General features: G+C 37.0%; 1 protein-coding gene across 1 annotated transcript in view; it reads right to left on the bottom strand.

Moving 5' to 3' along the window:
* Positions 1–14,629, bottom strand: part of LOC135704851 (uncharacterized) — a 40,824-nt gene that overhangs the window by 15,502 nt on the left and 10,693 nt on the right. Inside the window, exon 2 of the mRNA XM_065226361.1 lies at positions 13,533–13,767. Within this exon, the coding sequence (XP_065082433.1) occupies positions 13,533–13,767 (235 nt within the window). The remainder of the gene's footprint in view (positions 1–13,532; positions 13,768–14,629) is intronic.

The raw sequence follows: 14,629 nt of genomic DNA, 5'->3' as shown, positions 1-14,629 counted from the left end.
TCATTTCAATCGTGTATACAATGTGAAAGATACTGATTGTAATTCAAAACAAGTATGGGAATGTAGTGGCGCCAGTGGTGTAGTGGTAAGCGTGATTAAATCTCACCCCAGCCCAGCAGGCCTGGGTTCAATCCCTGTCGGCGCCACCGGTATGTTCTGAGGTGAGGTGAGGTGGTTGGTCCCCGGTTCATACGTTGATGAGTCGATAGGTAGGGTCCAGGTGTGGGAGCTGCCTCCCAGGCGTCGGTAGCATTGGTTCTCCGCACGGAAAACTAGATCGACTGAAAACAAATCAAGGAAAAAAAAGTATGGGAATGTTCTATGACGCTTCAGAAATTAGCCTGTCGAAACCAAGTGAATTTATATTAGGCTCCTAGCCACTGCGGAATTCAAGAGAATGAAAAATCTGCTTGTTCTCCTAAAATGGAGATGAAGAAATGAGAAAAAATGAAAGTGGATACCAACTGGAACAACACTCCGGAGTCGAAACGGTTCATTAATCCGAACATGTCAATGACTCGCCAACTTCTTGAATTATCAAGAAAATTCTCAATATATATACTGGTTTAATAACAGGACATTGTCCATCCCTTAAAGCTAATAGGAAAACTTCACGAGGATATACCCAACACAAAACAAATAGTACGCTTGGTCTATTCAAATTGCTATTTGATGCGTTTAACTTGTCTTCCACGTCAAAATATCCATATCTAAAAAAAATAAAACCATAACTCACTAACTGCTGCATAAGCTAATCGCTATATTGAGCCAGAGAAAACAGATGCAAAGTACGAGGAAAACCATCATAACGCAAAAGTTTCTTTGAAGGCAACATTTATCCTTTGGCCATTGAAAAAAGATGTTCATTAGGTGGTTGAGAAACTTTTTAAGCAAACCATTGAAATGCTTTCGGTTTCAACGTTTTGGACGTGGGCGCAACCATTGCATGAACACAAAAGCCAGGATAATATTTATCAACATTCTATCATGACTCAAGGGCGTAGCCAGGTTTCAAGCTAGGGAGGGGCGAAAAAAAATTACTATGGAAAATTTGGCCGAATTCCATTTCACCGAAAGCCTTTGTGTTGCTGAGCTTGGGAGGGGAAGTTGCAACCTTTTTTTATTCGCTTGGGTTGAAACTAGTTCCACACGAGTTTTAACTCCAAAACCGATAGGTTCGCACTGAAATATTTTATAGTTTCGTTGTTGGGTTCACCAATACAATGAAACAGACCTGTCAAGCCAATCTATTTTTAATGTATTGCGACAGGGATCAAACATTTTCAATAAAATTTACACAAAAAATAAACTACTTTCCGTAGTGATTCAGTAGTTTCTGAAGTTACTCCAAAAGTATGCGAAGTGATTATGTACTTTGTCAAGTGAATCCCAATGTTTTCGAGTGATTCAGTACATACCGAAGTAATTCCACAGTTTTTCGAACGAAATCAAAACTGTATCATACCAAAGTTTTCTGAACCTACTCAGTACTTTGAAAAATGGATCCTAATTTTTCTCAAGTGATTCTCAACTTTCAAAGTGATTCCCAAACATTGTATACGTAATTCAATACTTGCAAAGTGATTCCACACTTTTGCAAGTGATTTAGTGTATGACGAATTCTTAAGTTTTCCGAGCTAAATCAAAACTTTTCTACTTAAGTTATTCAAAATTTTAATTAAGTAGTTCAGTAATAGTGATTCCAAACTTTTTCAATGAGATTTAGTACTTTTCGCAGTTATTTCATTTTTTTCTAAAGTAATGCAATACTTTGTGATGTTTTTTTTATAAGTTTATTTTTGAGATTTTTAGCCAACGGCTAAGTTTATCTCAATGAAATTTTCACAACTCTTCGAACATTTTTCCGCACGGTTTTGATTGTCAGAATTTCAAGTTGGCTTTAGTAAGGAAATATGTTATGTTCCGCCTTAAATCCGTGCAAAAGCGGAAGCAGCGTAAAAGGAAATTTGATAACAGGAACATGATGGTTTGAATTTGATTTCTTTAATAATAGTTTGTTAGTTTGTTGTTTGTAATTGCCCGGGCAAAATAATTGTTGAATTTTGAATTCATAAAATTTTTTGTTGATGACTTACAAATTTTCGAATCTTGTTACCACATCATATTTGAAAATACTATTGATTCCCATCTCGCTTTTTAAAAATGCTGCAACAAAAAGAAGTTTTTTTTTCTTCCGAAACAACCCATAACTTTGGTAACACTGAACGGGAATATGTGCCACAAAACGTTAAATTACAACAGGGATGCTACATTAGAGCTGCCGCGTCCTGTGCTAGGTCGTGAGGTTCATCAAAAGCAACCTATCATGTCTGATTGCGATTTGAGTGAAAAGTATGATGCCGCCCATAGCACAGTGCAGCAAATAAGCTACCGCGAAGGCTAACAGGCATACCGCGCCAGTAGGCAATATGTTATTTTTGTTATATAATTTAAAACGACGACATTCAATTGAATATGATAAAGGAAATAATTTCTTGGGGTACCAACGTAAACAAGTGTGTTAAAAAAATCAAAAGATCTATCTACCAAAGATCGATTACCGATTACCGATTTAATCAATGGTACCGATTTAATCAGTGGATCGATATAAGATCGATCCGTCAAGATCGATCTTTCTCTGAAGATCGCCTAATCCTAGTAAAAAGAAAACGCGTGCTGGAGAGTAGTGGCAATAATGAGGCATGGAACAGCTTCAAAACATGTAAATACAGGGTTATTGCAGATCATTTTGGTGAGATCTTTCGTTTTGTATTTATTTAATTGTATTTCCATTTTCACATAATTGCTTATTTTCTTATCTTTACTTTGCTTAAGAGATATTGCCGAATAGAGATTCCTAAAGAGATTCCCATAGAGATTACAGTACCTATTAACAAAAATGTTCCCTCCCGAGACATCTATGAAGGTAGTATGGGTTCCCTGCACCTTCTTAAGTATATGTTGGACTAATTTTTCTTCAAGGTGTATAATGCGATGCATGTTTTGCAAATTTTGATGTGTGGAAAGAAAAATCCTCTGATCCCAAATATTTTTTCACGGCAACACACGATAATTTCTGCTAAATGTATTGATTGACCATTATATAGTCCCCCACGAATTGTGCAATCGCATATGCTATGCTATGATATGATCGGATTTTATTATCTACAAGCCCCGTTCATTAAAATGTTGTCTCATTGAATTAGTTTTTGCAAGCGTTTAGTTCTATAGGGTGAACATGAAATTAATGCCACACCCATAAACAGCTGTAACTTTTTAACCACGATACAAAATGACCTGAAATTTTCAGAGAAGACTATTAAGTGAGTTCTAAAAAATATTCCAACTTTCAACCACAAACTTATAGCTATACCCGTTTCCTAATCAGGATAAAAAAGTTGTCTTTAAAATTGTGTCCAGTTGCAAAAAAAAGCACATTTAGTTAACACAGCCAAAAATAAGTTTTAAAATTACATCTAAGAGGATGCGCTTCAATCACGTCGAAAATCTCATGTAATTTTTATGGCCACAAAAATAAACAAATGCAGTAAAAGCAGCGTAATTTCAGTTCATGAACTGTATGAATCATAATTTTTTCCTTTTTGGCATACACTTTGATGTGAAATTAAAATAATTTTTTTGTTGTGAATTTGTACTGATTTGGCCTATTATTTGTTCAACTTATGTACAGATACAGATAATTAAACTTTAAAGTGTGAGAGATATTACTGATCTTGTTTGGATTGAAAGGGTTGAGTGGTCATGCGCTAAGGGAGCTTTAGATTTTTTGCGTCAAAATGAGCCGAAATGTGCAAGTGTTATATCTGACTAACTGCACGACATTTGGAGATTTAATCGCCTTAATAATGGGATTTAGGCATGATTCAAAAGAAACAATGATCAACAAATTTCCTTGCTTAATAGCTGATTTTAAATTTGAGATTGCACAGTTTTTAAGAGCTGTCTATTAACTCGACTGTAACTCAGAATAAAAAAAACTCCGAGATCGTCATAAAAATTACACGTATGCAACATGGAATAAAGAATCATAACTGAAAATTTCATGGGTTATGAGTATATGGATGTGGCATTAATTTCTTGTTCACCCTTTAGAATTGCTGGTGCAATGTTTCTTTGTATGCTCTCACATTTCTTTTTGTTATCCGGTATGACCTCGATTGCGCGTGATATATTTTTGGATTTCTGCGATGAGTCAGGCTTTTGTTCACACGAGAGTGGTGTGTAGGGTAGGATGGTGCAAAACGCACCATTTAAACAAAATCGTCAATGGCTGGCGAATGGAAGCTAAAATCAAGAAGAAAGTAATGGCGTTTGGTTCATTACCATGTTTTCTACAAAGATCAAGTGATTTAGAACTACAAAAGGATGATTTTCCATGACTTTCAAGGTATTTTTTAAATTGCTTCCAAAATGATATCGGGGCAAAACGCCTGATTCATGATGCAATATGCACCACAACATTGGGACAAGACGCACGACAACAATGGCCAAAACGCACCACAACATTGGGGTAAAATGCACCCCATGGTAAACAAACCATAGCCCCTGCAAGTAGATAATGCAAAGGGATGCGGTATTTCAAATGATTATTTCTTTATGTTACATCAGAAATAAGGTCTCAAAATCTCAATAGAATGTTAAACTGTGATTCATCAAGTAAAATATCTAAAAAATATACGAAACGTAAATTTTTTAATTTTTTTTTGTGATACATGATGATTTGAAGCTTAATTTACAGTCGATGATTTTAACAACTGTGTCCTGTTTTGCACAAAATGCAATTTTTTTAAGGAATCAGTAGGTCAATACATGATTTTATGATCAAGAATTATTTGTTAAACCTCCAGTTGAAAACAATCACAAACCGTTACCCGGAAAATGCATCTGAGGAAAAGTTATCGCTGTTTTTCTATAAGTGGGCATTTTACCCCAGGGGTGCATTATGGGCTGTTCTCCCTTACTACAAACAAGTTTGAGCTTGGTTCTTGACTGATTAGAGTGAAAGACCAGTGTGCTGGCAAAGAAAACATATGGACATCGATGATGGAATGATGTGTTGGGTTAATTCCACTTGAAAATATTCTTATAAATTTGATGATTATGAACACATGGCACTCCATGCAGAATAACTGACTAAATATGACCCCCATTTTGTGTTTCCTCAGTGGTATAACTGATATAGTTGGCCATCGATCTGTCAAAATAAAATTTTCACGATATCGACACTGAGCGTTCACAAGGACCAATGTCGAAAATGTAAACAATGTCTTCTTTCGTAAATTTCTCGTAGTTCAACGTCAATCCATATAAGCCATAAATTCTATCGGATAGGGGGACTCTCCCTCTATACAATCATTGTATTGGTTTACTTGAGTGGTTTTTCATTGTCGAGAAATTCGCTGAAAAAGTCATTGTTCACGTTTGCGACATTGGCTCTTATGAAAGAGAAGCAGATATATGGTTGCATGCTCAGTAAGCATTGACACTGACGATAACTTTACAACTCTTTACTCCTATGGTGAAATCCCATAAGCATCTGTGCAATCTGTGCATGAAATCTAGCGAAATTTGTCGATCTCTTCACTACACCATGGTAACAGTGAGCCGCCGTCTCTTCACGCAAAGCTTGACAGTATCTTATGGGATTTTCATAGGAGTGAAACGGTAAGGAAATGTCCACCATTTTTTACGCACAGACTGACGTTTGCTGATTAAAATTTACCATAGGAGTAAAGAGTTACAGAGTGGCCGAAAAGGCAATTTGTAAATTGTAAAGGTCATGAGGCCATTCTTTTTTCAATTAGCTCTACAGGGGGTTTATCGAATAATTTTTTAACTATTATTTTCAAGCAGGTCAGAAGCCAATCAAGAGCGTTATTTACCAGTAATTTTGCCTATTTACAGGTATAATATTTCTTCGTGGGTGAAATACATTGGTTTTATTACGGAAATTAAGATAATTTAATATGAATAATTCGAAGATTTGATGGTTGTATTGAAAAGGTGTAATAAAACTAACATTTTGGCTGTCGTATGTTGGAATATTGTTCACTGTGCATTGAGTAAGTCAACTTATAAATGTTATGATTTCAGCCCGAAATATTCTGTTGTTGAAAATTAACGTTTGCATTATAAAAAAGTCGAATTGTTTAAAAAAAATCTAGACATATAACTAGGGTGAGTGTGCCAGTTTTGGGCTCTAATGGTCCTTGAATTGACCCTATCTTAAAATACGCATTGTTACATTACCTTCATTTTTTTTTTCGATGCAAGTTTTGAACATATGTTTTGCCATAAATCTACATTTATTTCAAATTTGATTTAGTCCCTAGAGCCAAAAACTGGACCACAAGTGCCAAAACTAGTCACTTTCCTAAGTAAAATAGAATCAAACGATTATTTTCGTTTGTAAATAGTTCTTATTGTTGCTAGAAAAAAATAGCCGTTCCTGGTAACTTTGAGACAGCTACCTGGGAGTCTCAGCCTGGGACCTTAGCCATAGTGGTCGAACAAAGTTTTTTAGGATCCTGTTTAGCTTCTCCTTTGCCTTTTTGACCAATTTGTCCACGTTTTTTTAGTATAAAGTAATTGGAGTACATCTTTGTGTTGGGATTTGAGATTTTTTTTTTAATTTTCCGCAGTTGAGAAACATATGCATGGTTGAATCCTTGTATATTACAAGTATCGAAGCGCTCGATTTGATTTATCATTCTGCTTGCAAGATTCTTGTGAATGGAACGATGGTCACCTCAAAATACTGCATTTTTTCACTTGTTGCAGATAGTTGCTGATTCTCTCTGGACTTCAAAATATATGCAGTAAACTGCTAATTTTCGCGGTCGAATTTTTCCTTCTACGACTCCAAAATAAATCACAAGTTGAAGCAATTGGCTTCAAACAACTACAAAAAGTTTATTAAAAAATAATACGTACATTCTTCATCTAAGTTTATAGAAAGACAAATATACACGCGCAAATTTAGAATTTGAAGGATTAAGCAAGTATCCATGTAAAGCTTCCCCACTTTTTGCCATAACAACAGAAAAACATTTCGAATCGCTTTCAAAATTAACATATTGTAGCTAACAATGACATTTCAGGATTAATCGTTGGGTTGCAGGTCATTACAAAAAATATCGTAGAAAAAAGTCCACTTTTTTAAATGAAAATGTTAAAAAAAAAAAGTTTTACTGTGTGAAGCAAGGAGTTAGATTTCTTAAATCCAGCTAGGGGAAATGGATGTAATGTCGGCCTAAATGCCCCTAACTTAAGCCCATACATAAGTTCATAAATCGACTTAACTTTCAATAGCGACAAAAAATATCCATTAGTACCGTCCCAATGACGCGTTCATCTAGATAAAATTGATCAATAGCAGATTTTTAGCGATGGGCCCAATCTTAGATCGATAGGTCAACATTAGAGCCATTTCCCCTATATAGCTATAAATAAAGAACGTAAATAGTTTACGATAAACAAAGGCATAAGGGGCTGTTCATTATCTACGTAGACAGTTTTTTTTTATTCTTGACCCCCCCCCCTCCCCATGCGTAGACAATTGTCCATTCAAAAACTTTAAATTTTGTATGGGCCGTGGATATTTGCAAACCCCCCCTCCCATCTCAAACGGTCAACGTAGTTTATGAACAGCCCCTAAGTTCAGAAGTGTTAATAAGTCATAGAATTATAAACCAGGGTAAAATTATTTATTAGAATTGACTACCCCCTTGATTCCCTTTCTCATTTATAGCTGGTATAATCAAATTGACAGATCAATGTCTTTCTATTCCACTTGAAATCACTGCAGTGGGTGGATTTTTGATGATGGAGTTCCGCATATGTTGTGTTATGAGTCATCGACGTTCAAAGTCATTTTTTTTTTGTATTTGACACATCATTGTTCATTCTGGTTCATCGTGCATAAGAAAAACAGCTTTGAGTTATTTACAAAAGTAGTAGCTGAGATTAAAATCAACAAAACCTTTAAACATTATTTTACGGAATTCTGATAATGACAAAAGTTAGGCGCAACTGAATGTAAATTAATGCACGTAATTAATGTTAAGGATGTTCCATGCCTGGCCATAATTGGTACATCTACTCTATATTTTTAAAATATTATTAGAAAAAAGAAAAGATCTTAGTGGCGCCGGTGGTGTAGTGGTAAACGTAATTATTTCTCACCCCAAAGAGCCTGGGTTCAATACCAGTCAGCGCCGCCGGGATTTTCTAAAGCATAAAATCTCTGATCACGGCTTCCTTCGGGAAGTAAAGCCGTTGGTCCCCGGTCCATGAGTTGATGGGTCTAGAGGTAGGGTCCAGATGTGGGAGCTGCCTCCCTAGCGTCGGTAGCATTGGTACTCAGTAAGGAAAGATCGACGTAAGCCAAACGGAAAAAAAAGTTATATAGCATTTAAATACAAATATCTCAAATTATTGCTACATCAATAATAAATTTCGTCATACACATACCAAAAATTTTGGCCACAGATTTGTTATCCAGTCGGAAACCATAAACAAACAAGCAACTCTTGATGATCCATATTCATTCACTTCTACCTTCATGCACTCATAAAAGAAAAATTAAAATGTATGCAAAGCGTTCCGGTCTGACGATATCCAGATTCCTGCCATACCCGACTACAGTAGCCCCTCCATATATGCGGTGGGTGGTACAATTCTCCTTCAACCAATTGAGTTGATATGCTGTAGATAACTAGTTTGTGGTTGACACTACTCACATACAAAAAATCAGCGAATACAATAACCCCTCCATATATGTGGTGGGTGGTACTGTCCACCCACCACAAATATGGAGGGGTTACTGTATTCGGGAAATCAGCCACGTCATACTCCTTGCGAGTGCCAAGAATTCTTAAACAACAAAATACCGAGCTCCAATCTTCGCTACCATTCTAAGCTGCTATACCTTCACAAGAAAGTTTATGATCTTCTGTATGAAAGCGGAAACATCATGCTCATGTGATAGTTTGCGTAATTTTTGTGTTAACCATTTGCGTTGGCTTCTATGTGCAACAGCCGTATGCTGAAGCTGGGTGATAAGAATAATAAAGGTCTAGAAGAGGTTGCATGTTCCATGTTATATTATTTATTAAATTAAAACAAAAATGTAGCAATAGCGTAGAGTACTATCATAATCATCGCCATAAGCACCCATTTCCGCAATATCGAGCAGACACATCAAATATATCATTGATTTTGGTTTGGTTTGGAAAAGGTATTGATCTTTATTTGGAAATCATCTTTGTTAGAAACATTGCATTTATTGTTCCACGTTTGAAAAAGAGAGGTAAAATACTGATTGAGCTTAGTTTGATTGAAATTATATCTTAACCCTGATACAGTCTAGACTGTCAAAATTATTTCTGTGATACACGAATATGCATAGCGGCAAACAAATCATGCCAAAAAATATATAACATTCTAAATTGGAGACCACACAGCTTCAGCACCCCCCTAACCCTACTGCAAGCACGAAGTTTTCCTCAAGAAAATTAATCGAGATCCTATTCAAAAGATGCTCTAAAAGGTTATGTATCATGCTGCAGGAAACGAGCGTTGTAAGTTTTTGATTACCTTGGAATAGGATCTATGGGGGGACAAAGCCGTTTGATACCCTATAAGTCAAACATAGTATCTATTTTGCAACTTGTAAAATATTCAGTTTGTAATCCTTACGATTTTACCCGATTTAATTTGTTCCATTGTACTATTTTTTTTTCCTAGATATTTTTTTTCCTAGATTTTGTTTTCCGTACTGAGTACTAATGCTGCCGACGTCAGGTCAAGAAGGCAAGCTCCCACACAAAAGATCGACTCTTTTGGTTCCATTAATAGATTTTTTGAATTGATCTCAAACACGACAAAAATCGACTGGATCGATCCTTTCCATTCGATTTTTGTTTCAATCCAATTTATATATATATTTTTTTTTTCAATTTTGCAATTTAATATATTTTTTTTTTGTCTTCACCTTTGCACATCACTTGCCTTGAACATGAATTCTGCAAACAACCAGTGTGACAGTTCAGTAGAAACATTCACTTCTTATGACATATTTCAGGTTCTTCAGTCCTCTGCTATGTCAGAACTGGATCGCCATGGGGCATATCGGCAAAATTACATTTCTTGCATCAGCCTGTTTTCCCACGTTCTGTTGATCCTTTTCAAGCAGGGCAGACAAACCGTAGTGTGTATCCACATGTATACCCAGTGCTATCAAGAATGATAGCAAGTGTTCCATCAGAGAGGCTTTTCTCTAAAACTGGTGAAACCACACAGAATCGATATCGGCTCAATGCAAACGCATGGCTCAATTAGCTTTGTTGGGATCCCTCTCGGATGTGTTTTGGGATATCTGAATTAAGTACTTTCCGTACTTACTTGCTTTTACACTCCAACAATCTAATCGTTTTGTTTCATATGTTATTTAACCGGTTTTAAGTTAAATCACTCACCTAATCAAATATCATGAGAAAAAACTTCCACATGTCAAATGGAATCAAAATAGTCATTTATTATATTTTCATCATGTGTGTATGTTACACTCACAACTTTTACTGGGTACGTATTACACGATTTATATCTAAATGATATCAATTTTCACACTAAATGACTATTATAAGTGAAATGTTATAAAAAAAAGATAGCTTATGTAACGTAATATCTATATAATATAGCTAAGACTGAACTTGGCGTTAATCTGCACAAACTTTCCTATGATCTTTTATATTTGAAATATTTTTGTGCCATTTTGAAAAATGAGTCGATTCAAAGATCGATTCAAAAATAACGATTCAAAATCATTGATTAAATTGGTGAAACGATTATTTTCAACAAAAATCGATTCACTAAGATAGATTCTTGCCTTAAGATCGCCCAATGCTACCCTACCTATCGACCCATCAACTCATTGACCGGGAATTGACGGTTTTACTTCCAATCCAGCCCAGTGGCAGGCGCGCAGGCAACATGTTATACCGTGACAGCGGGCCCAGCACAGCAAAATAAACGATTTGAGCCCGGGACATGCTGCCTACTGTCAAACGCTGCTGTTGGTATAGACCTTGTCACTGGCCTGTTCCATTCCGAAGGAAGGCATGGTCAGAGATATTGCTTCAGAAAATCCCGGCGCCACCGACTGGGATTGAACCCAGGCCTTTTCGAGAGAGAGAGGCAGTCACCCTTACCGCAACACCACCGGCGCCTCTGTATTGTACAATATAAAAGTGATGAATCGAATAGAAATCATAATGTTAAACATCATGTGATGAAGTTTTTACTTTTACTTAATCGATTGTGACATAATCTGTAGTAATTTACGATCCTATCTGTACATTGTTATTATACAACATATACTTGTCAGTGAGATTGCCGTTGTAATATGCTACGTGATACATAATTTTCTATCACGTACAATGAGAACAAAATGATAAAAAAAAACTACGGATGGGTTGATAGCATTTTCTAGCATTCCTTCTCGGAATTCAACTAACTTTCCGTCTTTGTGATGTGATAGGTAATCCTTCCGTAAGGGACCATCCATAAATGACGAGTCACATTTTTGACTTATTTTTGATCCCCTCGTAGCATATTTGTCTATGATAAATACATGGCCAGTCATGAAATCTAAACTCCCCTACCTACCCCTGCTACGTAATTTATGCATGTTCCCTATGCATTCAACATTGTTATTCATCACAATACAACACATGACACATCATCTAATGTCCTTTACTGCGAGTATCTATAGGAGAAACCTATTCAGAGACAGGATTACACGTATAAATGCTTGCCGCCACATTAAACCAGCAGAGAAATCATATCATATTATACCAGCCGAGAAATCAAATCACCAATGGTGATTCACCATCGATCCTTGAAAATCAACGTTCCATATTGGTTAAGAGGCCTGTTGTTTGTTGGCATTAAAACTTTCCATGTGGGAGTTTATCATTCCATTCACTGGGGGCATCAGCATGTCATACAGTGCGAGAAATTCCTATAAGCGCATGGTCATTGTTCTATTCAAATATCAAACCCAAGCATATATAGTAGCAGAGATGCCAGATTTGCAGACATGTCTGTGAATTTACAGACTTTTTTTTTCACAGACATGTTTTTCGTTACAAACATTTACAGACTTTTTAGTTTCTTCACAGATATTTACAGACATTTGTAATCAAGGAAAAAAATTAAAATTTATTTGGTTGCGCTGTTTTAAATCTTTCATCAAATTACACGTGCGATGCATGCGTGTTAGAAATTCGCGCGTTTTCTAATCCACCACACGAACGAGCTGTCACTGTTATAGACGGTCATAGTTATAGACCTGTCAATGTGCTGCCATGTTGTATCCAAAACGAACATATTCCATACGATTTGACGGTTTGTTTGGATACGTCAACTCACGTTGGCCTGTCTATAACTTGACTGTCTATAGTCACTGTCACTGAAAAACCCAAATGTCCGGAACCGAATGTGCGATCAGGATAAAATTTAATAGCGTCATATGGTAGAACAGTTTAAACAAAATGGAAGTGGTTTCACTCAAATCGGTTCAGCAATCGTTGAGAAAAAAAAGAGGGAGTTTTACTGAATTATTTCACTTTTTGGCCATTTCTCCGGATCCCATCGAGCGATCTAGATAGAATTCAAAAACGTTCTATGGGAGAACAGTTTAAACAAAATGGAAGTGGTTTCATTCAAATCGGTTCAGCCAACGTCAAGAAAAGTGAGTGAGCTTAACTGAATTATTTCAAAAGTTCACTTCACTCCATATCTTCGCAATCCAATTTGCGATCGAGATAAAATTCATTAGCGCTCTATAAGAGAAACAAACAAACAGTGGTTCCACTCAAATCGGTTCAGCTATCGTCGAGAAAAGTGAAGGAGACATTTGGTTTACATTTCAAAATTTCACTTTTTCTCTTCCATAAATAAATTTCAATGCGGTTTTTGTAGCTAGTCCGGATGATCCAGCTTAAATACGCGTAGCTTAAGCGCCACTACACAAGGGAGACCACACGTCCAAGGTTAAGGGCGAGTTCATTAATTCCTAAAAAGGATTTACGGATCGTTCCAGACAGCTTCCAACTAAACGACCAAATGGGAATTCCCTATTATCCCCATGAATTCACACTCAAGTAAGTCACTCAGAGAAACGGTAGAGCTCACGTATACCCTAAAACTCTACGAGAGAGAACTTCTCATCATCGCCCAGTCCCGTCACCTGCCGCTAGACGTCTCCCTAATCTGGTAGTGGAATGTACTTCCCACCATTCAAACTCAACAAGAGGACGGGCAACCAAAACTAACACGAACGCGGAGTGATGTCAAACACATTCAAATAATTAAAGCTGGGGAGATTTGGAACGGGAAAACAACACGTAGTAACTTACGTGGGTTTCTGCCAAGGGTCACAGTCGATGACCGGTCGGCGGGTTCGACGCACTCGGTGTTGCGTTCGATGACCGCGTAGAAAGCGTTACCCCTTTGATGATGGTGGCAAATGGCGGTTCGGCGTTTCACACGCCGATACTATGGCGGTTACTATGCCGTGCCGGTTTTGATGATGAGCCGGCGTGTGGATCCTGTCCACGTGGAGGTCCCTCGAGCCTCCTCGGACCGATGTGATTACGGATCTGTCCGCTTCCGGCCGGTTGGCAATTGCCAGGAAATTCCGTCCGACGGGGAGAAGTTCGCGCTTGGGTGCGCAATTGGTTGCTGCGGAATGAAGGTACAACACTACAACAGAAAGTTGAACACAAGCACGAGCGCGGACAAAACAGTACATTTCGAGCACACCAAATTACCCTTTTCTTTAGCAACTCTCTCCTACCGCACACAACTAATTCACGCACACTTTAGTTTCTAACTAAACTCTAGAACGAACAGCAAAACTTTAATTAAATTTAATAATTGACATCACTTTATATTAGCATACTTTTCGCTTTACTAACGGACACGAACAAACGCGCACACTTCTAAATTGGTGGAAAGTCACGGACGAAATGATCGAGCCTGTGAATCCTCAGATTAAGGAAATGTAAGACTCGGACGGACCGGAAGTCCATCTTTTCCCGAAACCCACCGTGTACTTTCGTGAGTTACGAAAGATAACTTGGCCGATAGAAGTGCCGTTGTCCCTTTCCTACCTTATCCATAAATTAAATGGACCCGTCTTAGGAAAGATTTCAGCAATAAAAATGCTTGTGTATTCCTACTGCCTACCCTAAGGAATTTAATTCAAATAATTTAAACCTATTAAATTATATACAAAGTTACACAAAATTCCTGATCGTTACATTTTATGGAAAATCAATATAAATACTTGCACTAATCATTATGTTCAGTTCCATTTCATCATTGGGTCTGAATATGTCCACCATTGATCTTTTAGTAAAATTCTAATGTGATTTGAGGTGTCTCATGATGAGTGGTACATCAATCTATTGCAAATTCCCCAGTGGAACCTGGAATTCACATTTTTGTTCATATCTTCGGAACCATAATTCCGATCGGGAAAAAAATCAATAGTGATCTATGGGGATCTGGAACACATCTTCTGGAACTTGTTTCACTCAAA

This window comes from Ochlerotatus camptorhynchus, unplaced genomic scaffold, assembly GCF_037179485.1.
Source record: "Ochlerotatus camptorhynchus isolate MF236.1 unplaced genomic scaffold, CSIRO-AGI_Acam_v1.1 ptg000249l, whole genome shotgun sequence".
Classification (NCBI taxonomy): domain Eukaryota; kingdom Metazoa; phylum Arthropoda; class Insecta; order Diptera; family Culicidae; genus Ochlerotatus; species Ochlerotatus camptorhynchus.
Note: the sequence above shows the minus strand (reverse complement) of the source record. Positions and strands in the feature narration are given on the sequence as shown.